The sequence below is a fragment of the Oreochromis aureus genome, linkage group 10, assembly GCF_013358895.1.
Source record: "Oreochromis aureus strain Israel breed Guangdong linkage group 10, ZZ_aureus, whole genome shotgun sequence".
NCBI lineage: Eukaryota > Metazoa > Chordata > Actinopteri > Cichliformes > Cichlidae > Oreochromis > Oreochromis aureus.
In genome coordinates this window covers 34,873,802-34,897,171 of record NC_052951.1, presented here as the reverse complement: position 1 = coordinate 34,897,171, position 23,370 = coordinate 34,873,802, and the positions used below count along the sequence as shown (strand labels likewise).

Below are 23,370 nucleotides of genomic sequence, written 5' to 3'. Positions count from 1 at the left end.
AATCTTAAATGACTGTTCAGTACAGAAATGAAGCCCAACTATCATGTTTCACAGTCCTGTGGTCTCAACTAATCAAAGTGATGTCATCAAAAAAATGAACTAACAAAAAACATTTTTTCTCCTTCATTTCTGTCAAACAAAGCTGTATGAAACGTTTGCACCAACCAGTCAAACACAGCAGAAAATCACCTGCTGTTCACACCTGGCACACTCGCACAGGTGAGAGGCTCCAGCCCTGTCACTGAGCAGCATCATGCACCAGGGTGAGCGTGGCGGCCTCCGCCATGTTTACATCGGCCTCAGTGACATTTTTCTAACTCGACCCGTTCACCCCTCCATCCTCACTCCTCCTTTACCCACACCTGCTGCACTCAGCCTCAACATAACAACTATTTAACCTGACAGCCATCTCTACAAGAGCAGAGCGGGAGCAATGTTGCACGGCAGTGTAATCAGAATATCTTTATTGTCATGGTAACAAGCACAACCAGATTAAGTCCCGTCCCTGCTGTGTCACGAGAACGTTTAAAAATAATTACAAGAATAATATAAAAAAGAGGCAGAACACTGATTCAGTGTAATCAAACCTTACTGCACATTGACGCTGTTACACAGGATTACATGTGGTGTTCAAACAGCTGCAGGGAAACTGCTGCTCAGTCTTTGTGCCTGACAGCAGCAGTGGGAACAGATTATGTCTGCCTTCCTGACACAGCGACACCAGGAAATAAAGTCTCTGCTGTGTTCACCCCCACGATGTGTCCTCTGTGGCGTTTCCTCTGTGACGTGTCCATCACCATCCCCACTGATGTAAAGTGGTTTAATGTCACCTTTCTTTTCCTGAAATCCACAACCGTCTCCTTGGTCGTGGTTGTGTTCAGGAGCAGGTTGCTGTCCCTGCACCATGCCATCAGCCGCTCCACCTCGTCCCTGTCGGCAGACTCATCCCCCACCCCTGATGGTGCTACTGTGGTGAGCGGGGGCACAGATGTGCTCATCACTCAGCCCTGGGGAGAGCAGTGCTAACAGAACTGCTAGCATAGGCTGTGTAACTGAGGTGCTGACTGTACCTGTGCACCCACCTGTTAATTCCTGCCCCTCCTCTCTCAGCCTGTGTGCTGTCATTAAAGCTTAAATGTAACAGTGAGGCAGAACTTACAGACCAATCAGAGGCTGCTGCACAGGTAACATCCCTTAGATCTCACCTGGTGACCCGGCGGCGCTCGCTAACATTTCATTACTTTCAGGTTCAATGAGTTTAAACCTGCAGCAGCAACAACGGCCCATTTATTAAAGACACACCTGCTCCTGGAGAAGCCACGCCTCCCTGTGAGCACTCTGTGACATCATCAACATCCATCCTTGACACCTGAGTTCATCCTCACCTGTGCCAGCATCAGTGGAACAGCTGGAGAGGGGAGGCCATGTTCTCCTGCCACGCTCCTCTTAGAGTCTCAGATGTAAAGATGGTTTTTTTCTAATGTGACTCTAATGGCTTCCGGTGTGCCTTTGGGCCTCAGCAGGTGAGGGCTGTGGTTGTTTTTCCTGAACATTTTATTGTGTTTGTACAAAAATAAAATGTAAGCTCGGAGACCGGAAGTGATTGGGACACAGCTCAGGTGTGTGCTGGAGTCCTGCTGGCGGCCAGCGGAACTGCAGCAGCTGCGTTTCCCTGTACCTAATGTTCTGTCCGCCCCTCGTACACAGAGCGCTGTTGTCGCACGTGCCAAAAAGTGATTGTCTGCCAAAAACTGATTGCTTGTATTTAAACTGCTATAAATAACTTATTGGTCTATAATATGTGAAACATATGTCAAATGTATCCCTCATCAATGATATCAAGTCATCTTGAGCAACAAACAACATTCCTGTAAGAAGGTAGAAGCCGCAATCAGTTTTTGGCAGTGACTTTATATAAGCTTTATTTATGCACTTAAAAAAATTCCTGTTCACTTTAAAAATGTCTCTTTTAAGAGTAATCTAGCCAAGAGGACAGCTGAAATTGCAACAAAAGCAAAAATAGTTCTGTAAACATGTTAAGTGACAAAAGGGAGCTGACTGGTTATAAGATAAGATAAGATGACCTTTATTAGTCCCACAGGTGGGAAATTTGTTTTGTTACAGCAAAAACAGTAATGTAACCAGTTACAAAGATACTTGAGAAACAGGTAATTTTTTAATTTTATATATAACCCCTTTGTAATACCTGTTCACCAAAGTCTATTTAGCAACATATGTTACGATATTACACATAAAAAACACACGGAAACATTGGAAATCACTTTTTGGCAGGCAATCACTTTTTGGCACAACACCGGTTTGTTGGGGTTTGTTTTCACGCTGTTCCCGGCCGTGCACGCGGGTGAGAGCGGCTGGGGGCCGCACTCACAGGAAACCACCCAAATAAGGCAGGAGGAAGTAATGACGCGGCTGGAAGCGCTCCACGTGACGCCGAGCCCTCAAACTCTGCGCGGAGCCGTGACGTGTCTCCGGGGTTTCCGGCCATGGCGGCTGGCTGCGCGTCCGTGCGCTGCGTTCCGGGCTCGGTCCGGTGGGTACGCTGCCGGGCCGAGCCCCGGTTCGGGCCGAACCGTGCGCGCTCCTTAAAGCGCGGGACAAAGGGCGCCGGGACCGCGGACGGCCGCGGGAGCACGCGCCCCACTCGGACCAAATATGGGCTTCCGAGCCGCCATATTTGGGAATCTACGTCACGCAGGAGTCTTTATAAAGGCGGGAATCCTCCGCGAGGACCTGACAGCACCGATTTCAGGCTGTGCGCTCGCGACAGCCGGAAACAAACAGCTGATGTTGTTTACGTCCTCTGATGACGCAGCGGCCTCACCTGCGCCGGTGACCCTCCGGTAGAGTCTCACCTCCCGCGTTGGCGTCCCGCGAGCGGCAGCTTCCGCCCGGACAGAGCGCCTCTCCGCGGGGCTCAGCAGCGAAGGAGCTCCGGGAGCCGCGGAGCTCTCCCCGCAGGGACATGGCGGCCACCAGGGCTCTGCTGCCGGAGCCGCTACCCGGTCTGCTGCCGCCGCTGTCCCCATTGGACGGATACCCGAAGCTGGAGGAGCTGCAGATGCTGCTGCTGGCCGCCTCCGGGCCCGAGGGAGCCGGGCAGCTGAGCGGAGAGCCCGGAGAGTACGGAGGTGAGGAGCCGGTCACCTGTTTACCTGTGTCGCGCGCACGCTGCAGCCCGCATTAAAGCCTGCAAAGTTGCACGCGAGAGAAGTGTTTTATTGTGATTTAAATGTTTGTTAGTAAAGCTGAGCTGGTGCTCACCTTAGGCTCACACCTGCAGCTGTGAGAGCCACAGGTGAGCTTTTCCCTGCACCATGGCAGAGCTCATTAACTGGACCAATCAGACCACTGTACGGAGGTCAAACGGTGCCTTCCTAATAAACCAAAAAAAATAAGGAAAAAAACAGCCAGTCAGACTCCCAGGTGTGCTGTGATGTGTTCTCACCTGTGTGTCTCCTTCTTCCCCTCAGATTCCCTCTCAGACCTCCCGGACCTGCAGAGCCTCCTCCCGCTGACGCCCCGCCTCCCCTCACTGGCGTACAGCGGCCGCTTCTCCTTTGAGCCGTCTGTGTCGACCTGTGGCAACAATCTGTGGGCGGAGTCTCTCCTAAGCCTGTTGGTCGGTGTGGCGGCTCCGCCCCCTGCCTCCAGCCTTCCTGTCTCTTCACTGTCAGTGACATCATCATCGCCATCCCAGCCGACCATCAGTTCCGTCCAGGTGACCTGCAGCTCCGCTGAAATCACCTCGGTCTTCTCGGCGATACCGACCTACACCTCAGCCGGCGCCGAGCCGCTCCTCCCCGCCACAGACTCTCAGCCAGCCCCTCTGGCCTTCTCGCCACAGCAGGGTCCGCCTCCCGCCTACCCCGCCGTTGCTGCGTCCCGCCTCGGCCTGCAGCCATCCTCGCTGGTCCCGATGTTGCCGGACTACCTTCTGCCGCAGCAGTCGGACGCCGAGCTGGGCGTGAACGTGGATCAGAAGCCGCCACCACTCACGCCGCTCTCCACCATCAAAGCCTTCTCCTCGCAGATCCAGACACAGCCTCCTGGCCCCGCCCACAACACGCAGCTCACCAAGTCCGGCAGGCCCAGGAAGTCCGCCGCTGGCCGCCAGTGCAAGACGCCGCCTCACGAGCGGCCGTACGCCTGCCCCGCCGAAGGCTGCGACCGCCGCTTCTCCCGCTCCGACGAGGTGACGCGCCACGTGCGTGTGCACACGGGTCAGAAGCCGTTCCAGTGCCGCATCTGCATGCGCAGCTTCAGCCGCAGCGACCACCTGACCACGCACATCCGCACACACACCGGCGAGAAGCCGTTCGCCTGCGCTGAGTGCGGACGCAAGTTCGCCCGCAGTGATGAGCGCAAGAGGCACACCAAGATCCACCAGAGGCAACGCGAGCGCAAAAACAACGGCAGCTCTGCCTCCTCCACCGCCGCCGCTAGCACCACACCCCCCACGTACTCCTCCCCCACACACAGCTCCTCCCCCTGCTTCACCACCTCCTCCTCCTCGCTGTCACACATCTGCAACTCCTCGCCATGCCCCCACCTCTACTCCCCCTCCTGCTGCTCCCCGATGGCGAGCCCACTGGCGGAGCTGCCCTCCCCCCACAGCTCCAACATGTGTTGACCTTTGACCTCAGACTGACAGCATCGGACTGCAGAGAGGTTTAGTGTGCGGGGTCAAAGGTCGCCTCGTGATGTAAATATGAATCCCGTAGTTTGTACATATTGTTGACACGTATGTTGATGAACACGCGTTCACGTGCTCCGCCTACTGAGTAGGCCTGTATGTTTACATTTTCTACTCCACCTGTTTCCTCTCAAAGAGCTTCAACAATAAAAGTCTGAACCCTGCTGGTGCTTTTATTTTGTAGGTCTGTGTGTGTGTGTGTGTGTGTGTGTGTGTTTGTGTGTTTCACATCAGCTGATGGAGGTCAGGTGACATGAGACAAAAGTAAACCTGAGTGTGAATAAAGAGTCAGGCACAGATCACATGACCTAAACGTTTCTGAGCAGGTAAAACCTGAAGTCACTGTTCGAGGGATTCTCACTCAGGTTTGTGGCTCCTGTCAGTCTGAGTGGATCCGACAAAGGTCAGAGTTCAAAGGTCGCATCAGCAGCTTATACAGTGACATCTTCACTGAACACTGCCATTAAGTCCTCACTGTGTGTGTGTGCGATCGGACTGTGACCGCAGCTCCCTGCAGGAAAATCCCGGCGCTGCTGAAGGCCAAATATGGTGCTTCCTGCTGCTACAGCGGAAATCCTGACGCCCATATAAGGAGCTTCCTGCTGTGTGTGATGTAACAGCCAGAAGGACTGGGATAGCAGGTCAGACCGGAGTGTGTGTGTGTGTGTGTGTGTGTATAAAAGTATTTGCACTGCAGACACATGAAGTTCAGAGTCCTGCTTTCACTTTCATCTGCAGCAGTAAAAGTACACAGGAACAGGAGTAAGAGGGGCAATCTGAGCCCGTTTGTGCCCCCCCAACACACAGACACATAAAACACATTAAGGGAAAGTCAGAAATGTATAATGGTGGCAACATAACATATATTATTATATTATTATTATATTATATCACAAATGCTGACATATTTCTGTAATTAAAAGAAAGAACTGTCATATCAGCTTACAGTGAAACATGGATGCAAATATCCCAAGTGATAGGCTGAATCCTGTGGTCCCTCTAACAGAGAGATAAGGAACCAGTACTCACTGCTCCACCCGTGAACATGGAGAGCAGAGAAGGAGGTCTAACATGGTGACACAGAAAATATGTTTCCAAAGAACAGGCTCCGCCAGAAATGAGGCGAGTTCACAAACCAAACACAACCCAAGCTTTCTACATCACGAAGGAAAAGTCGACAATGAATTCAATTCAATTTTGTTTATACAGCACCAAATCACAACAACAGTCGCCTCAAGGTGCTTCATATTGTAAGGTAGACCCTACAATAATAGATACAGAGAAAAACCCAACAATCATATGACCCCCTATGAGCAAGCACTTTGGCGACAGTGGGAAGGAAAAACTTCCTTTTAACAGGAAGAAACCTCCGGCAGAACCAGGCTCAGGGAGGGGCGGGGCCATCTGCTGTGATTGGTTGGGGTGAGAGAAGGAAGACAGGATAAAGACATGCTGTGGAAGAGAGACAGAGGTTAATAACAGATATGATTCGATGCAGAGAGGTCTATTAACAAATAGTGAGTGAACAAGAAAAACTCAATGCATCATGGGAATCCCCGGCAGCCTACACCTATTGCAGCATAACTAAGGGAGGATTCAGGGTCACCTGGTCCAGCCCTAACTATATGCTTTAGCAAAAAGGAAAGTTTGAAGCCTAATCTTGAAAGTAGAGATAGTGTCTGTCTCCTGAATCCAAACTGGAAGCTGGTTCCACAGAAGAGGGGCCTGAAAACTGAAGGCTCTGCCTCCCATTCTACTTTTAAATACTCTAGGAACAACAAGTAGGCCTGCAGAGCGAGAGCGAAGTGCTCTAATAGGGTGATATGGTACTACAAGGTCATTAAGATAAGATGGGGCCTGGTTATTTAAGACGTTGTATGTGAGGAGCAGGATTTTGAATTCTGGATTTAACAGGAAGCCAATGAAGGGAAGCCAAAACAGGAGAAATCTGCTCTCTCTTTCTAGTCCCTGTCAGGACTCTTGCTGCAGCATTTTGGATTAACTGAAGACTTTTCAGGGAGTTTTTAGGACATCCTGATAATAAAGAATTACAGTACACAGAATCCTCCATGCAGTCCTCGTGAGCAAACCTGTGGGGTCATAAGGCCTGCGCTCCTGCAGTGTCATACATCTGTCACCACGGTGAGTCTGATGGGCACAAACACACAGTTCAGCTGATGAAGATGGTGCTCAGCTGCATGTTTGTGCTCAGCTTCATTATTATATTTAATGTTGGTGCAGGAGTTCCAGCCTCGCTGTAATCTTTGTGTGTGAGTCAGTCCCTGTGTACAAACACTACAGTTGCCTGTGCCCCTACTCGCAGAGGTTTCCGTAGTGTAGTGGTTATCACGTTCGCCTCACACGCGAAAGGTCCCCGGTTCGAAACCGGGCGGAAACAGGCCGTTCCTTTTATCCTTACACCGGTGCTGTGGAATAACCTCACTCTCGCTATCCGCGCCTCTGATTCTATTGCACTGTTTAAATCACGACTAAAGACCCACTTATTCAATCTTGCCTTTGCCTCTAGTTAACATTTCACTTGTGTTTTTACATTATGCACTTTTATGCTCATTTAATTCCTTGTTTGTTCTGTATCTGCTGCGTCTCCTGTGTATCAGTGACAGTTATCTGCATGCATACCTAGTACTTGCTTTGGTCCTGTTTCTGTTATCCTCCATGTTACTTGTTAAGCACACTGGGATACCCTTGGTTTTTAAGTGTGCTTTATAAATAAAGTTTATTATTATTAATACACACGCTGCGCATCACTAACTGGTCCGCGTGGGCCACTGCCTCGTGAGTTGTTGTTTAACTGACTCACGTAGACTGAAGTGAAAGCAGCAGTAAGAAACACCAGTGGACGAAACGTCTGTCCCACTGAAACCATTTGGGTTTGCTTACCTGAATGATTGCGCGTGCACACTTTGATCCCACGGCCTCGTTTAAACTACACAGACGGCTAACGGCTCTGCTGTTAGCTAGCATTTCTTCTTTTTTAAGAAAGAAGAAGGAAAAAGACGTTACTAGTGTTTCCGCCCGGTTTCGAACCGGGGACCTTTCGCGTGTTAGGCGAACGTGATAACCACTACACTACGGAAACCTGCCCACGAAGGTGTGTGCACACGCATATGTTAGCGAAGCCGTCATCAGGTCACGGATAACAGTCCACGGCTCAGCCTATCGCTGATCACCATATCAGTGTCTCTGTGTGCTGTGGGAGCAGCAGCACAGTTTCCGTAGTGTAGTGGTTATCACGTTCGCCTCACACGCGAAAGGTCCCCGGTTCGAAACCGGGCGGAAACAGGCCGTTCCTTTTATCCTTACACCGGTGCTGTGGAATAACCTCACTCTCGCTATCCGTGCCTCTGATTCTATTGCACTGTTTAAATCACGATTAAAGACCCACTTATTCAATCTTGCCTTTGCCTCTAGTTAACATTTCACTTGTGTTTTTACATTATGCACTTTTATGCTCATTTAATTCATCAACAATGCCGAATGAACAATTTTATTTTCCCGCGCTGTTACAGTCGATAATGACATCATTTCCACGGTCCAATAATTTTCTGCCTTTCCTTCTCCAAGCGTTCACTCTGCATACTCTACATCAGGGGTGCCCAATCCTAGTCCTCGAGAGCTACTGTCCTGCAGCTTTTAGATGCATCCCTACTCAGGGCTGGACTGGGACAAAAAATCGGCCCGGGCATTTTGACTAGAGACCGGCCCACCAGGTATTATGGTAAAAACCATAAAGCCTTTGAATGAAAACAAACGTCGTTGTGACAGTGATGTACACTGTCTTGTTGGTATATATGTATCAATCTAGAACTTAACTTAAACCTACACCATCCTCCCTATTCTGGTATTCTAAACAGTACTTAGCCGAAACCCAAAGACTGCTTGGTTTACCTCCTGAACTATCTACAACACATGGAGGAAACCTGAAATTAAGACAGGGAAGACTAGAGGTGAGACATGACCATTACTGAATATTAAAAATAATAAATGACAGATTTAGTGATATTTTCATAAACTATTTATTTACCACATCAATAAACAGCATGGCAGGGCAAAATATTTTTTCTAACATGGCAACCTTTAAAAAGTGAAAGGAGACAGAAAGACAGGTGAGAAAGAATAAAACTTCCTCACTCAAAACTTACCATCAAAACTTAATTTTGATGGTGTTTTACACACAGTACTGGTACAGTATCTAGAAAATGTGGGAAAATACTGGCATCATATACAGTACTGACTTCTGAAGAAATTATGTTGGGACCCTGAAAAAAATTACTATGTACAATAATGGATTTCTGTACATTTGACATCAGATGAATACTTTGGTTTTATGATTCAGATAATTATTTGTTAAAAGCTAGAAATTTTAAATGAGAATAAGAAAGAAACATATTTTTTGTCCCCCCCCCTTTCCCTGTTAATGCCCTACCTGGCCCCCTGGCATAACTTTGCTAGACCCGCCCCTGCACAGTTACCAGCTGTCAGCTACTTAGAAAAGGATCCTGGTGTTATTTGTCTCTCAGAAACAGTTCATAACTTCCCTTCAACCCTTCATCCCTCCAGCAAACATCAGCTGATACTAGAAATTAATATTAAATAAATTCTAACAACAGCTGATCAAGTTTAAAGGTGCTTCTGTTGTTTAACGCGACCTCCGCTGGTTTGCTCTTTCTGACGCAGAGAGAAAAGCCGATCAGCTGATCATTGATCATTGATCAGCTGATCGGGACAAATCGCGTTGCTTTTCACCTCAACTTTAAAGTTCGACCTCCTCGGCTGTAATTGGTCCAGCCCAGAGTCGATCATGACCAACTGGCCAATACACCACTATTCATTTATACCGTTGAAAAAATAAAAGAAATAAAACCCCATCGGCCCATAAAAACGAAAAATCACGAGCGGCCCACCGGGCAAATGCCCGGTATGCCCGATGGCCAGTCCAGCTATGTCCCTACTCCAACACAGCTGAATCAAATGGTTTGATGACCTCTTCAGCATGTCATCAAGTTTGGCAAAGGCCTGATAACAAGACATTCATTTGATTCAGGTGTGTTGGAACAAGGATGAATCTAAAAGCTGCAGGACGGTAGCTCTCGAGGACTAGGATTGGGCACCCCTGCTCTACATCGTATCACATGAACCCACCTCCTCACCACCTCCTCCTGGGTAAACAAGGGTAAAAAGGTAGACGAAGAATTGAAATTTAATCACAAACATACATTCAGTGACAGAAAGCTAGTTCCACATCACTGATGACAAACAGTTATTAACAAGGAAAAACAAAGAAAAACCCCACAGAGGGAATCTGCTTAACAGCTGAAGCATCACTTTAAAGTAACAGAACAGCCCGTGACGCGACACCGAGGAGATAAAACTGGTTTGTAAATGTCCACCTGAGTGTGAATGTTGGATATGAAACACTTTAAACACACAGAGATGTATGAAGTGCTCTGAGTGCTGCAGTAGAGTCGAGAGGCCAGTCATCATTCGCCAGAAGACACAGGAAAGACGATCCTTTAATTCCCAAACTGCAGGATGTACTCTCCCTGCACCTCCTCCTCCTGAGGCTCTGCTCCCTCACAGGTGCAGACGTGTCTTTAATCGATCGAGCTTGAACAGGAGGGATCAGAGCGGTCCCTGGGTATGACGTACAAGGGAAAACAAACTTTAAGGGAACAGTGACGTCACCTCTGATAGCTTGACTTAAAAAGAAGGCTGTGATCAGCTGCCTCAGTGAAAGCTAACTCTATAAGAGCTGTCATATTTATTCTGAGTGAATAAAAATCATTCATGACTGACTGTGTAAACAGCAACTTGGTGTCCAAGCTCAGCATAAAGCAGCTGTGCTGTTACAGTTTTTCTGAATCGCTAAAACACTAAATCCCATTGTAAAAACTAAACTGTCAACTATGAAAACTCTCTCATCAAATCGATCTCACAGTTGCCAAAATCTTAAACACTATTCATCCGGTCAGGACACCATTTGTAAATCTGAATCTCCATTTACCAAAACTCTAAACACACAGCAGTGTGATGCACTTGTGCCCAGAATGATGCACACAGGCTACAGAAGTGAAACACAACTAACACACCGTTTTCATCATTAACACACTACCACTCAACATTGAAAACACATGTTGCAACCAATGTTCCCTCTAAGCTGCGTGCGTGCGCAATTGCGCACTGCTGGCACGGTCTCTGCGCACAATTTTTTTTTTTAACCTGAATTGAAATTAAAATTAAAACTTTAACAATTCTGTTCTGCAGTGTTAGTAAGTGACTGGCTGCTCCTGTATGGGATTAGAACGATGCCACCTTATCCTATAGTCCAGCCAATGATGCGATTCACATTCGTATATACGCAGCCAATCAACGTCGCTGACAGGCTATGACAGCGTCATCACTGACCAGATGCCCTTATCGTACCATTTTTCCATAAAGATTGATTTGTTACCAACTTTTATGTAACGACAGTTCCATAGGGGAGTGTTGCTATAGTTATGTTTGTATATTAATTTCCAGTATAATAAAACTTGCTGGTGAAAGGAAGAGAGCTTTATGGGGAGTTTTTTTTTATGTCAAAGTCACATCTAAGTAAAAGGTTAATTCTGCCTAGATCTGAGAATATTTTGCTTGGAATGTGAAACCAAAGGTTATTTTGACTTCTTAAAAATGACCTAAGCCAATTTATTTTTAGGGTGCCATTTAAGCTGTCAAATTCAATAGCTTGCAAACCTCCATCTTCAAAACGTTTGACTAAATTACCTTGCCTAATATAGTGGGTTTTGCGTTTCCATATAAAATCAAAGTTTAGCTGGTTAATAGCTTTGATTGCTGATTTAGGCACTCCTATCGCATATGCAGGGTATACTAGCCTGGAGATGCTTTCCATTTTGGTAAGAAAAATTCTACCTAGAATCGATAAGTCTCTCTGAGCCCAGTTATTTAAATGAGTTCTACAGATTTGAATTTTCTCCCAAATATTAAGGTTATCTAAATCAGTCTTATTCTTGGTTATATATACACCCAAATATTTGACAGTGGATTTAACAGGAATATTAAAAGTGTTAGAAATAGTACAATCATTTAAGGGTAAGATCTCACATTTGTTTAAATTCAGCTTTAACCCTGGAGCTTTCGAGAAAGTTTCAATAATCTGCAGGATTTTGGGGATTTCATTCAGGTTATTTAGGAAAATAGTTGTATCATCGGCTAACTGGCTGATAGAGAGCTCTTTACCCAGGATAGATATCTTACCAAACTCAGCATTTTTAATCAGTATGGAAAGCATTTCTGTTGCTGCGATAAACAACAATGGCGAGATTGGACATCCTTGTTTTATTCCTCTGCAAATCCTAAATCTTTGTGAGGTGCCACGTGGAAGACACACTGAACTGTTAGTATCTCTATACAGTAATTTGATTACATTAATGAAGTTACCCCCAAAGCCGAACAAATCTAGGGCTTGAAACATAAATTCATGCTCTATCATGTCGAAGGCTTTGTAAAAATCTAAAAATAGGACAAAACCTTGGTTTTCAATTAGGTAGTTGTAGTCAATCAAGTCCAAAATAAGGCGGATATTATTATGGATTGAGCGGCCTTTTATAAATCCAGACTGAGAGTCAGAAATAATTTGAGTTATGCCCGATTTTAACCTGTTTGCAAAAATATGTGTTAGAAGTTTATAATCATTATTTAATAGAGTAATTGGTCTTAAATTATCAAGAAGAGTCGGATCTTTCCCAGGTTTTGGTATGAGTGTAATTACCCCTTGTTTCATAGTGTGAGAGACCCATTTTCTAATGTTTCTGTAAGCATTCCAAACACAAGGGTTCTAATACGAACCCAAAAATGTTTGTAAAAGTTGCTGGTCAAACCATCACAACCTGGTGCTTTATCTTTGGGTAAAGCACTTAATGCTCTAACTCTTCAATGGTAATTTTGCCCTCACAGGTCTTTTTAAAATTTTCATCAATTTTAGGAATCAGGTGTTTGATAGATTGAAAAAATGTCTCAGCCAATGGTCTAGAGTATGAAGAGGAGTACAAATTACTGTAAAAGGTAAAGATTTCTTTAGATATTAATTGAGGGTCAGTGCATAGCCACATTTCTCTCTTGTCTTGTCTTTTCTAATCTACAGAAATATGCTGTACTTTTTTCGCCATCCTCGATCTTGGCTTGGGATCTCAGATATGCTCCTTTGGCCTTTTTAGTATAAATATCGTCTAAAGAAGACTGTAGAATACTTCTATGTTGTTTGTCATTATCATTAAAAAAGGGTTTCGAGCAGATGTGATTAAGTTCTCTGATAATTTCAGCTTCTTTTTGCTTGTTCTGATGAGCTATTATTTTACTGTGTTTAATTGAGATTTGACATACTTTAAACTTAAAGAATTCCCACTTTTCTGTGTAAGAACTTGTGTTTTCATTAGTTGAAATAAGTTCTAGTTGTCGAAGTATTTCGTTACTAAAATTTTCATTGGTAAGCAGGGATGAGTTAAACTTCCAGTAACCTTTATTATGAGAGTTTTTAAGTTGAGGAGTGACACTGAAATGTATCACACAGTGGTCGGTTAAAGGCGCAGCTGAGACACCCACATTTACATTATTCTGCATTAAACTGTCTGAGATTAGCCAGAAATCGATACGAGATTTAGCCGAACCATCAGGCTTGAACCATGAAAAGGACTGAACAAGTGGGTTTGCTAATCTCCAAGGATCTATTAGGTTGAGATTTAGACAGAAGTTGCGTAAAAATGAATTTATATGATGGGAATGGAATTTAGAGGGTGATCTATCAAGCCATTCGTCATAAACCTTATTGAAATCTCCTCCTAATATAAGATTGTTTGTGGAGTATTTGTGAGATAGTTCTTTTAGGTGATTGGTAATCTCAGTAAATAAGAGTTTGTTCTGAGCTACATTGTTGTAACCATAAACATTACATAGAATCAAAAAGCTATTATCCACTTTGAGCACACAAATTAGCCAATGGCCCAGACTGTCTTTCCTATGAGTTTCAATTTTATTACGAAAGTTTTTAAATAGTAAGGCTACCCCAGCTGATTTGTTAGTACCATGACAAAGAATTATTCTTTCCCCCACTGACTACACCCAAAAATTTTCATCTGCCTCCACAGAGTGTGTTTCTTGTAGCAGTATACAGCTCGCATTTACATTTTTACAGAACAAAAATATTGATTTTCTTTTAACACTATCTTTCAAGCCCCTAGTATTTAAAGACACACAGTTAACATTGGAACTAAGGAATGACATAAAAGGGAAGTGAGAAAGCAAAATAGAAAGGTTGACTGTACTACAAGTATCCAGATAAAAGTAGAACTCTATAAAATTGGGAGCACTTAATCCCTTAAAACTGAATTCACAAAGTGCAAACGACCTCTATGAAAAATCAATATAGTAACGTACCAAATAGGTAATATAAACAGTAAGTATTGAACCTGCCTATTTAAAACTTTTGGCAATCTTATAATTTGGTTAAAGAACATGGCCTAAATACAGGGAGTGCAGAATTATTAGGCAAGTTGTATTTTTGAGGAATAATTTTATTATTGAACAACAACCATGTTCTCAATGAACCCAAAAAACTCATTAATATCAAAGCTGAATGTTTTTGGAAGTAGTTTTTAGTTTGTTTTTAGCTTTAGCTATTTTAGGGGGATATCTGTGTGTGCAGGTGACTATTACTGTGCATAATTATTAGGCAACTTAACAAAAAACAAATATATACCCATTTCAATTATTTATTACCAGTGAAACCAATATAACATCTCCACATTCACAAATATACATTTCTGACATTCAAAAACAAAACAAAACAAATCAGCGACCAATATAGCCACCTTTCTTTGCAAGGACACTCAAAAGCCTGCCATCCATGGATTCTGTCAGTGTTTTGATCTGTTCACCATCAACATTGCGTGCAGCAGCAACCACAGCCTCCCAGACACTGTTCAGAGAGGTGTACTGTTTTCCTCCTTGTAAATCTCACATTTGATGATGGACCACAGGTTCTCAATGGGGTTGAGATCAGGTGAACAAGGAGGCCATGTCATTAGTTTTTCTTCTTTTATACCCTTTCTTGCCAGCCACGCTGTGGAGTACTTGGACGCGCAGTGATGGAGCATTGTCCTGCATGAAAATCATGTTTTTCTTGAAGGATGCAGACTTCTTCCTGTACCACTGCTTGAAGAAGGTGTCTTCCAGAAACTGGCAGTAGGACTGGGAGTTGAGCTTGACTCCATCCTCAACCCGAAAAAGGCCCCACAAGCTCATCTTTGATGATACCAGCCCAAACCAGTACTCCACCTCCACCTTGCTGGCGCCTGAGTGGGACTGGAGCTCTCTGCCCTTTACCAATCCAGCCACGGGCCCATCCATCTGGCCCATCAAGACTCACTCTCATTTCATCAGTCCATAAAACCTTAGAAAAATCAGTCTTGAGATATTTCTTGGCCCAGTCTTGACGTTTCAGCTTGTGTGTCTTGTTCAGTGGTGGTCGTCTTTCAGCCTTTCTTACCTTGGCCATGTCTCTGAGTATTGCACACCTTGTGCTTTTGGGCACTCCAGTGATGTTGCAGCTCTGAAATATGGCCAAACTGGTGGCAAGTGGCATCTTGGCAGCTGCACGCTTGACTTTTCCCAGTTCATGGGCAGTTATTTTGCGCCTTGGTTTTTCCACACGCTTCTTGCGACCCTGTTGACTATTTTGAATGAAACGCTTGATTGTTCGATGATCACGCTTCAGAAGCTTTGCAATTTTAAGACTGCTGCATCCCTCTGCAAGATATCTCACTATTTTTGACTTTTCTGAGCCTGTCAAGTCCTTCTTTTGACCCATTTTGCCAAAGGAAAGGAAGTTGTCTAATAATTATGCACACCTGATATAGGGTGTTGATGTCATTAGACCACACCCTTCTCATTACAGAGATGCACATCACCTAATATGCTTAATTGGTAGTAGGCTTTCGAGCCTATACAGCTTGGAGTAAGACAACATGCATGAAGAGGATGATGTGGACAAAATACTCATTTGCCTAATAATTCTGCACTCCCTGTATATGTGTGTATATATACATACATACATATATGTATATATATATATATACATATACATATATATATTTAATAATTTAATGTTGCAGCTGTTGCACTGCATTTAATGCAGCTGGATGGCGTAGTGGTTAGACGTCGCCCGGATCAACAAGGTCCGCGTCAGGTGTTGAGGAACCAGGGCACCCTGACGACAAGTGGGCTACTGGAACAAGAAGGCATCGGTGGGCAAGAGACGAAAACAGGGCGTTGTTGGAATGCTACTACGCAAATAATCCCGGCGGAAGGGGTTACATGAATAGGATGAGGGACCTATGGATTCTTCGATACCCAACATCCACAATGACGGCGAAACAACTAGTAGCTCAGTGTTCCAACGTTCGAAAGAAGGGACTGCTGTCACAGCTAGAGATTGACGAGGTACAACATAAATGCTACGGCAAGGAGGAGTCAGGACGCCAGGTCACGGGGGAGATATCATCACCCCCACCCGAGATTGGGTACATAGCCCCAAGTGCGATAGGAGAAGGATCGTTGAGTGCGAGAGGAACTGACCTGAAAGATAGGATCATGGCCAAGCTTGAAACCTGGATCCCCGTGGCGGTTACCAAGATTACGTGAAGTACCCTCAGAAGGTCTGCTAGATGATGTTAATGCAGCACTACGGACGATACCTACGACCACGATTACCGACACTAACAAGCTGATCTACACTACGGCAGCAGTGATAACTGAGATGCTTGGCTACAAGTTGAACAGCCACAAGGGGCAGTACCCTCCATGGAGAAGGAGGCTAGAGGGCAAGATCAAAGTAGCACGGAGGGAGGTTAGCCAACTAATGGAGTTGCAGAAAGGCACGACAAAGAAGGTGCATAAGAAATACAGCAAGCTGTCCATACCTGAGGCCTTGGAAACTGCCAAGCAACAACTCACAGCCTTGGCCAGCCGCTTGAGGAGGTACACCAGAGAGAGAGAAGGCAGGAGGATAAACCAGCTGTTCTCCACAGAACCAGGAGGAGCTCTACCAGAACCTGACTAAAGAGCAGGCAGACTACTGTCTGTCGCACATGAAGCCCTACCTCGACAGCAAGGGCCGCGAGCTGCCGTCAGCTTTCGACTTTGTCAAATTCACTCGCTCGCTCTTTGTCAACTGATCCTCTCAGTGGCAAGGGAACAATAAGAGAACAGCACCACCAAGGCTGGAGACGGAGCAATACTGGAAGAGCATATGGGAGAAGGACGCAACCCATAACGGCAATGCTCAGTGGCTAGTGGATCTGAGGGCAGACCACAGCGACCTCCCCGAACAGGGTCCAGTAACCATCACAGTGGCAGATATCCAAGAAAGGGTCTCCAGTATGAAGAGTTGGACAGCACCAGGGCCCGACATGGTTCATGCCTACTAGCTGAAGAAGCTGACTGCACTCCACGAGCGCCTGGCAGCACAAATGAACCAGCTGCTAGTTAACGAGAGACACCTGGAATGGCTAACCGAAGGTTGGACGGTCCTGATCCTCAAGGACCCCCGGAAGGGACCGGTCCCATCCAACTACCGACCAATAACCCGCCTCAGTACTACATGGAAGCTCCTGTCAGGCATCATATTGGCTAAGATGAACAAGCACATGGCTCAATACATGAGCGGGGCACAGAAAGGGATTGGCAAGAATACCAGAGGTGCAAAACACCAGCTACTGGTAGACAGGACAGTCAGCCGAGACTGCAAGACCAGACTGACCAACCTGTGCACTGCCTGGATTGATTACAAGAAGGCCTATGACTCAATGCCCCACAGCTGGATACTGGAATGCCTAGAATTGTACAAGATCAACAGGACCCTAAGAGCCTTGATCAGGAACTCAATGGGGATGTGGCGTACAACACTAGAGGCCAACTCCAAGCCCATAGCACAAGTCACCATCAAGTGCGGGATCTACCAAGGAGATGCTCTGTCCCCACTGCTGTTCTGCATAGGCCTGAACCTCCTCAGCGAGATAATTGACAATTCAATTCAATTTCAATTCAGTTTTATTTATATAGCGCCAAATCACAACAAAAGTCGCCTCAAGGTGCTTTATATTGTACAGTAGATAGCACAATAATAAATACAGAGAAAAACCCAACAATCATATGACCCCCTATGAGCAAGCACGTTGGCGACAGTGGGAAGGAAAAACTCCCTTTTAACAGGAAGAAACCTCCGGCAGAACCAGGCTCAGGGAGGGGCGGGGCCATCTGCTGCGACCGGTTGGGGTGAGAGAAGGAAAACAGGATAAAGACTGGCTACGGATACCGACTACGGAACGGAGCAGTTGTCAGCCACCTCCTGTACATGGATGACATCAAGCTGTATGCCAAGAGTGAACGAGACATCCAGCCTGATCCACACTACCAGGCTATACAGCAATGACATTGGGATGTCATTTGGGCTGGAGAAGTGTAGTTGGATAGTAACAAAGAGAGGGAAGGTAGTCAGAACTGAGGGGATTGAACTACCAGAAGGCAACATTGCAGACATAGAGGACAGTTATAAGTACCTGGGGATCCCGCAGGCGAATGGGAACCATGAAGAGGCCGCTAGGAAAGCTGCAACCACCAAGTACCTGCAGAGGGTCAGGCAAATCCTGAGGAGTCAGCTGAACGGTAAGAACAAGATCCGGGCCATCAACACCTACGCCCTGCCCGTGATCAGGTACCCTGCTGGGGTAATAGGCTGGCCAAAGCAGGAGATAGAAGCCACTGACATAAAGACAAGAAAGCTCCTTACCATGCATGGAGGGTTTCACCCCAAGTCCAGCACCCTGAGGCTGTACGCTAAGCGGAAGGAAGGAGGCCGGGGACTGGTGAGTGTCAGCACCACAGTCCAGGATGAGACAAGAAACATCCACAAATACATCACGAAGATGGCCCCAACTGACAGCGTGCTCAGTGAATACCTCAGGCAGCAGAAACCCAAGAAAGAGGAGGAAGGCGAGGAACCATCATGGAAGGACAGGCCCCTGCACGGTATGTACCACCGGCAGATAGAGGAGGTGGCTGATATCCAGAAATCCTACCAGTGGCTGGACAAAGCTGGACTGAAAGACAGCACAGAGGTACTAATCATGGCAGCACAAGAACAAGCTCTGAGTACAAGATCCATAGAGGCTGGGGTCTATCACACCAGGCAAGACCCCAGGTGCAGGCTGTGTAAAGATGCCCCAGAGACAATCCAGCACATAACAGCAGGGTGCAAGATGCTAGCAGGCAAGGCATACATGGAACGCCATAACCAAGTGGTCGGCATAGTGTACAGGAACATCTGTGCTGAGTATAACCTGGAAGTCCCGAGGTCAAAATGGGAGATGCCCCCAAGGGTGGTGGAGAATGACCGAGCTAAGATCCTGTGGGACTTCCAGATACAGACGGACAAAATGGTGGTGGCTAACCAACCGGACATATTGGTGGTAGACAAACAGGAGAAGACGGCTGTAGTGATCGATGTAGCGGTTCCGAATGACAGCAATATCAGGAAGAAGGAACATGAGAAGCTGGAGAAATACCAAGGGCTCAGAGAAGAGCTCGAGAGGATGTGGAGGGTGAAGGTAACGGTGGTCCCCGTGGTAATCGGAGCACTAGGTGCGGTGACTCCCAAGCTAGGCGAGTGGCTCCAGCAGATCCGGGGAACAACATCGGAGATCTCTGTCTAGAAGAGCGCAGTCCTGGGAACAGCTAAGATACTGCGCAGGACCCTCAAGCTCCCAGGCCTCTGGTAGAGGACCCGAGCTTGAAGGATAAACCGCCTGCAGGGGCGTGCTGGGTGTTTACATATGTATTATCAACATGAAAACAACACACACACGTTTAATGTTCCCAACATAACACTGTCAGAAACCCAGATTTACACACGCAGAGTAATGAAAGCTCCTATTCATTCATGATTAACACAGCAACAAACTGTTTAACTAAACGATGAATCAAGCGGTCATAAACCTTTAAAACACAGCTGCATATTTATGCTGCAGGTTTACTCTTATTTCAGGTAACCTTACTTACCTGTGGTTAATGAACACACAGCGCTGAGGTCTGACTTCTTCTCTGGAGCTGGAAAGTTTTAAAAATGCCGCGACTCAAACTCGAAACAGCGCCGGGAGACCACAGTGGCCAAAAATATATTACATCCGTAGTGGTTTAGCACTACCATAGAGAATGAATGGGAGACGGTTTAGGGCCGTTTAGCTAAACAATCCCGCGGGGAGTCACGGGTGTAATACCGTCTTTGGCCACAAGGTGGGGAAATATACATGTACGTCAAAGGTGTAGAGCGCCACCAGCCCAAAGGGGTTTGATCATGGACAAAAAAAGGTACTGCACAACAGTTTAGTGCAGGAATCCTCGTTAGTATAGTGGTGTTCGATTCCCCGACGGGGAGGCCGTAACTTTTTCATTTTAACCTGCTTTTTTGTTAGAGGGTAGGGACGCCCTGATCATTGTTTTTTATTGGCTCCTTATGAATAAAAAAAAGAATAGCTAAGAATTGAGACAGAACTTTTATTTGGCTCTCAGGCTCCCACACATACAGCTTTATTATTGAGATCACACATGGAGGCCACTGAGATTTAACCACAACATCTCACATTCATCAGCCTCTGTATTTTTTCTGGGTGACAAATGTAAAGAGAAAGTAGAACAGACATGAACAAGGAGCAGAGATAACCCAGAAACCAAAAATCATTAAACACGCTCTGTGTTGAGCTCATCACAAACAGTGTTTCTGCATATTTCTAATAACAGTGTAAACAGAAACGTCACCAGCTTCTTCCCTGTTTCAGCACGAATGGTTCCTCTGTTAGTCCAGAGTGTAGATGTTCTCCTGCACCGGCCTCCTCATGCGGATCTCGTAGATGATGTGAGGAGGTTCTTCAGAGGAGAAGCTGCAGAGTTACAAACAGCTGAGTTACTGTCAGAGCGAGCCTCAGCACTGCAGTAATAACTCCGATTCATTTTGTGCAGGTGGTCTGTGTTTCTTTCTGCGTGCTTTGTTTCAGGTGTGAGAGTAAGCTGGCTGGCTGTGATTGGCTGTCACTGTGTGACATCAGCATGTTAGCGTGCTGTTTGCTTCCTGTGTTGAACTCACCAGCCGGGCTTTAAGGCTCGTCTGTAGATTCCACCTGCAGCAGAAAACAAAAAATGAACCTCATCTTTGTGTCTGTGTGCAAACGTGCTGCAGAGACATGGAGGACGTACGTCTGAAGGCCAGGAAGAGGAACACTGCGGCGAGGACCATCAACACGCTGACAGAGAGAGAGAGGATGGGAACGTTGATCTGAAGGGAGAGAGAGGGCAGAGCGTCCTCCACCTGCAGGTGGAGAGGATTCATCAGACTGCAGCACGGACAGTTTAGCTTGGAGCTGGCTGACAAAGGTCCGATGCTCAAACGGTTAATTCAGGACATGAACTCTTAAAGTGGGCTGTAGCTCAGGTAGCAGGTCAGCCACTAACCAGAAGGTCGGTGGCTTCAGCTCGTTGAGGTTTCATTCATGCTGCTGAGCTGGGATCTGCTGATGACCCTGTTTGGTCCCAGCCGTGGGACGGACGTCCTCACCCTGACTCTGAACACTGTGGTGTACAGACGAGTTCATGGTGCTGCTCTGTGCTCCGCTTTGGTCTCGCCTGTTTGCCCTGTTTCCAGCCTCCATGCTAAGCTAAGCTAATGAGCTAGTGGCTGTACAATCCCGAACACGTCGAGCCTAAGATGGTCGGTGGTGCTTACTCACAGTGAGGGTGTCAGCGTGCAGCAGGGTGGAGTTTCTCCTCAGAAGGTCCAGCTGAGACGACAGCAGAGTTTTCCAGTTGGCTAAACGAGACAGAGACCAGAGACCTGGAGTGGACGTCTATCACAGAGAAGAGTTAACAGAGACAGTTCACCTCACCTGTCGTCACACCTGTGGAGGTCGGTGACTCCGTCACTCGTTCAGTCTTGAGCTCCGTCGTTGTGCTCACTGTTGTTGCTGTTGTTGTGGGTGGAGGAGAGCTGGGGACGAGCACTGAGACCGGAGCTGAGAGGGACAAACTTTTACTCACCAAACTTTGGAGAACCTCAGAAATAGAACTAGTCACTCACCTTTGACCACTCTCAGGTTCATGATCATCTTCTGGTCGTTGAAGAGCCCGTTGATGTCCACCCTGCAGCAGTACGGCCCGCTGTCCGTCCGCCTCACATTCAGGATGTCCAGGTCCATCTGCCCGTCCATGATGTCCCCCGTCAGCTGGTAGCGGTCCTCCACCTGCAGCCAGGACCAGGGTTATACAACCAGGGGGAGGAGCATGAATTCAACAGAAGAAGAAACAGGGAGGAGCTTACAGGAGCGCCAGGTAACCCCAGATAATCAAGGGGACAACGTTATGCCTGACTTCTGTGATGTAATCACACCTGTGTGACGGCGCCGTTCTCGTCGGTCTGCACCAGGATGTTGCTGCACCAGAAGGTCCCGCAGCCGCGACCCCAGCAGACCCGGCTGAGCCCGAAACGCTGCACGGAGTACTGACAGGACAGAGAGGCCACGCCCCCTTCCATTACTTTAAAAGAGGAAACTGACAAAAACCATCCACCTGCAGCACAAAGACACAAACATGACGTTTGCACATGTAAACACGCGTCATATATGACAGCACGAGATGCAGTGATGCGACGTCAGACCAAGCAGAGCGATAAGGATCGAATCAAAACACGCAGAATACAGGAAACACGCAGTACTGACTTCCTGTAGCTGACCGGCGCTCTGTGCTGGGTAAACTTTGAATCCTTGATAGAAGAGAAACGGTCGACCAGCAGGAGACGGAGACGACCACGAGAACAGACGAGCTCACACAGACAAAGAGACAGGAAGCCACGAGGCGTCATTCACGCCATACAAACAGACCTGAGCGCCGCTGTCACACCCACGAGTCTGGACCTGTGCTGTGATGTCACGCTGATGTCAGAGTGCGTGCTTCTCACCTGACAGGAGGAAGAGGAGGGCGATGAAGGTTCGGGGCGTTGGAGGAGAGACAGCAGCCATCCTGTGAGTGTGTGTGTGTGAGTGTGTGTGAGGGACGACTGTCCGGCCACACTGAACAGTGTGTCTCTGTGATGGAGGTTGGGGGGAGGTCACGGGGGCGGAGCTACACACACAGCGTGTTTGTGTGTCTGCGAGCGTGAACGGCTGCAGTGTTTACGTGTGTATCATCAGTACTGCAGAGAAACCAGTCTGGGACATGTACTACAGTACTGCGTTCTCAGTACAGTTGTAATAAAGTACAGTTACACTGTAATAAGTTGTATACTTGTAGTAAATTAAAGTTCAGTAGCAACAGCGAGGCGTCCGTCCACACTGCACAGGATTCGCTCTTCCTCCTTGCACAGTGATGACCTCACAGGTGAATGATGATGTCATCAGTGTGTTTTGTAGTCCGTGGGTTGGTCATCATAAGCCGTCTGTCTTTATTTGGTTTCCAGTTTCTGTTTAGTGTTTTAAGCTGTGTTAGTTTCACACGGGGAGCTTTCATTTGTCCTCGCCGTGTCTTTGTGAAACATCAGAGCG

General features: G+C 46.8%; 2 protein-coding genes and 3 non-coding genes across 7 annotated transcripts; 3 read left to right on the top strand and 2 right to left on the bottom strand.

The window, feature by feature from the left end:
• The first annotated feature begins 2,584 nt into the window (after window positions 1–2,584).
• Window positions 2,585–4,878, top strand: LOC116324221 (early growth response protein 1-like). Its single transcript, XM_031744795.2, has 2 exons — window positions 2,585–3,149; window positions 3,492–4,878. Exons 1-2 carry the CDS (start codon window positions 2,984–2,986, stop codon window positions 4,649–4,651), a joined length of 1,326 nt encoding a protein of 441 aa, XP_031600655.2. The 5' UTR covers window positions 2,585–2,983; the 3' UTR covers window positions 4,652–4,878.
• A 2,161-nt stretch (window positions 4,879–7,039) lies between these two features.
• On the top strand, window positions 7,040–7,112 carry trnav-cac. Its single transcript has one exon. It is a non-coding gene; the product is annotated as a tRNA-Val (tRNA).
• A 629-nt stretch (window positions 7,113–7,741) lies between these two features.
• trnav-aac lies at window positions 7,742–7,814 on the bottom strand. The gene has a single exon. It is a non-coding gene; the product is annotated as a tRNA-Val (tRNA).
• A 130-nt stretch (window positions 7,815–7,944) lies between these two features.
• On the top strand, window positions 7,945–8,017 carry trnav-cac. The gene has a single exon. It is a non-coding gene; the product is annotated as a tRNA-Val (tRNA).
• A 12,313-nt stretch (window positions 8,018–20,330) lies between these two features.
• On the bottom strand, window positions 20,331–22,881 carry timd4 (T cell immunoglobulin and mucin domain containing 4). Of its 3 annotated transcripts, none has more exons than XM_039618833.1 (8): window positions 22,788–22,881; window positions 22,221–22,399; window positions 21,912–22,074; window positions 21,721–21,846; window positions 21,565–21,644; window positions 21,035–21,146; window positions 20,925–20,958; window positions 20,331–20,721 (listed from the first exon to the last, which is right to left on the bottom strand). In XM_039618833.1, the coding sequence occupies exons 1-8, from the start codon at window positions 22,846–22,848 to the stop codon at window positions 20,637–20,639; spliced, it is 840 nt and encodes a 279-aa protein (XP_039474767.1). In that variant the 5' UTR covers window positions 22,849–22,881; the 3' UTR covers window positions 20,331–20,636. The 3 variants fall into 3 exon arrangements, with proteins under 3 accessions (XP_039474767.1, XP_039474768.1, XP_039474769.1); XM_039618834.1 differs by having other exon boundaries at window positions 21,733–21,846; XM_039618835.1 differs by lacking the exon at window positions 22,788–22,881 and adding an exon at window positions 22,549–22,781.
• Window positions 22,882–23,370: the final 489 nt, after the last annotated feature.

Excerpts from the sequence above, each read along its gene's own strand:
- LOC116324221 (XM_031744795.2), top strand. The coding sequence starts at position 2,984 with ATGGCGGCCACCAGGGCTCTGCTGCCGGAGCCGCTACCCGGTCTGCTG. Across the intron at positions 3,150-3,491 it reads AGAGCCCGGAGAGTACGGAG|ATTCCCTCTCAGACCTCCCG; the intron begins GTGAGGAGCCGG and ends TCTTCCCCTCAG.
- timd4 (XM_039618833.1), bottom strand. The coding sequence starts at position 22,848 with ATGGCTGCTGTCTCTCCTCCAACGCCCCGAACCTTCATCGCCCTCCTC. Across the intron at positions 21,847-21,911 it reads GAACCTGAGAGTGGTCAAAG|CTCCGGTCTCAGTGCTCGTC; the intron begins GTGAGTGACTAG and ends TGTCCCTCTCAG. Across the intron at positions 20,722-20,924 it reads CGAGCCTTAAAGCCCGGCTG|CTTCTCCTCTGAAGAACCTC; the intron begins GTGAGTTCAACA and ends GTAACTCTGCAG.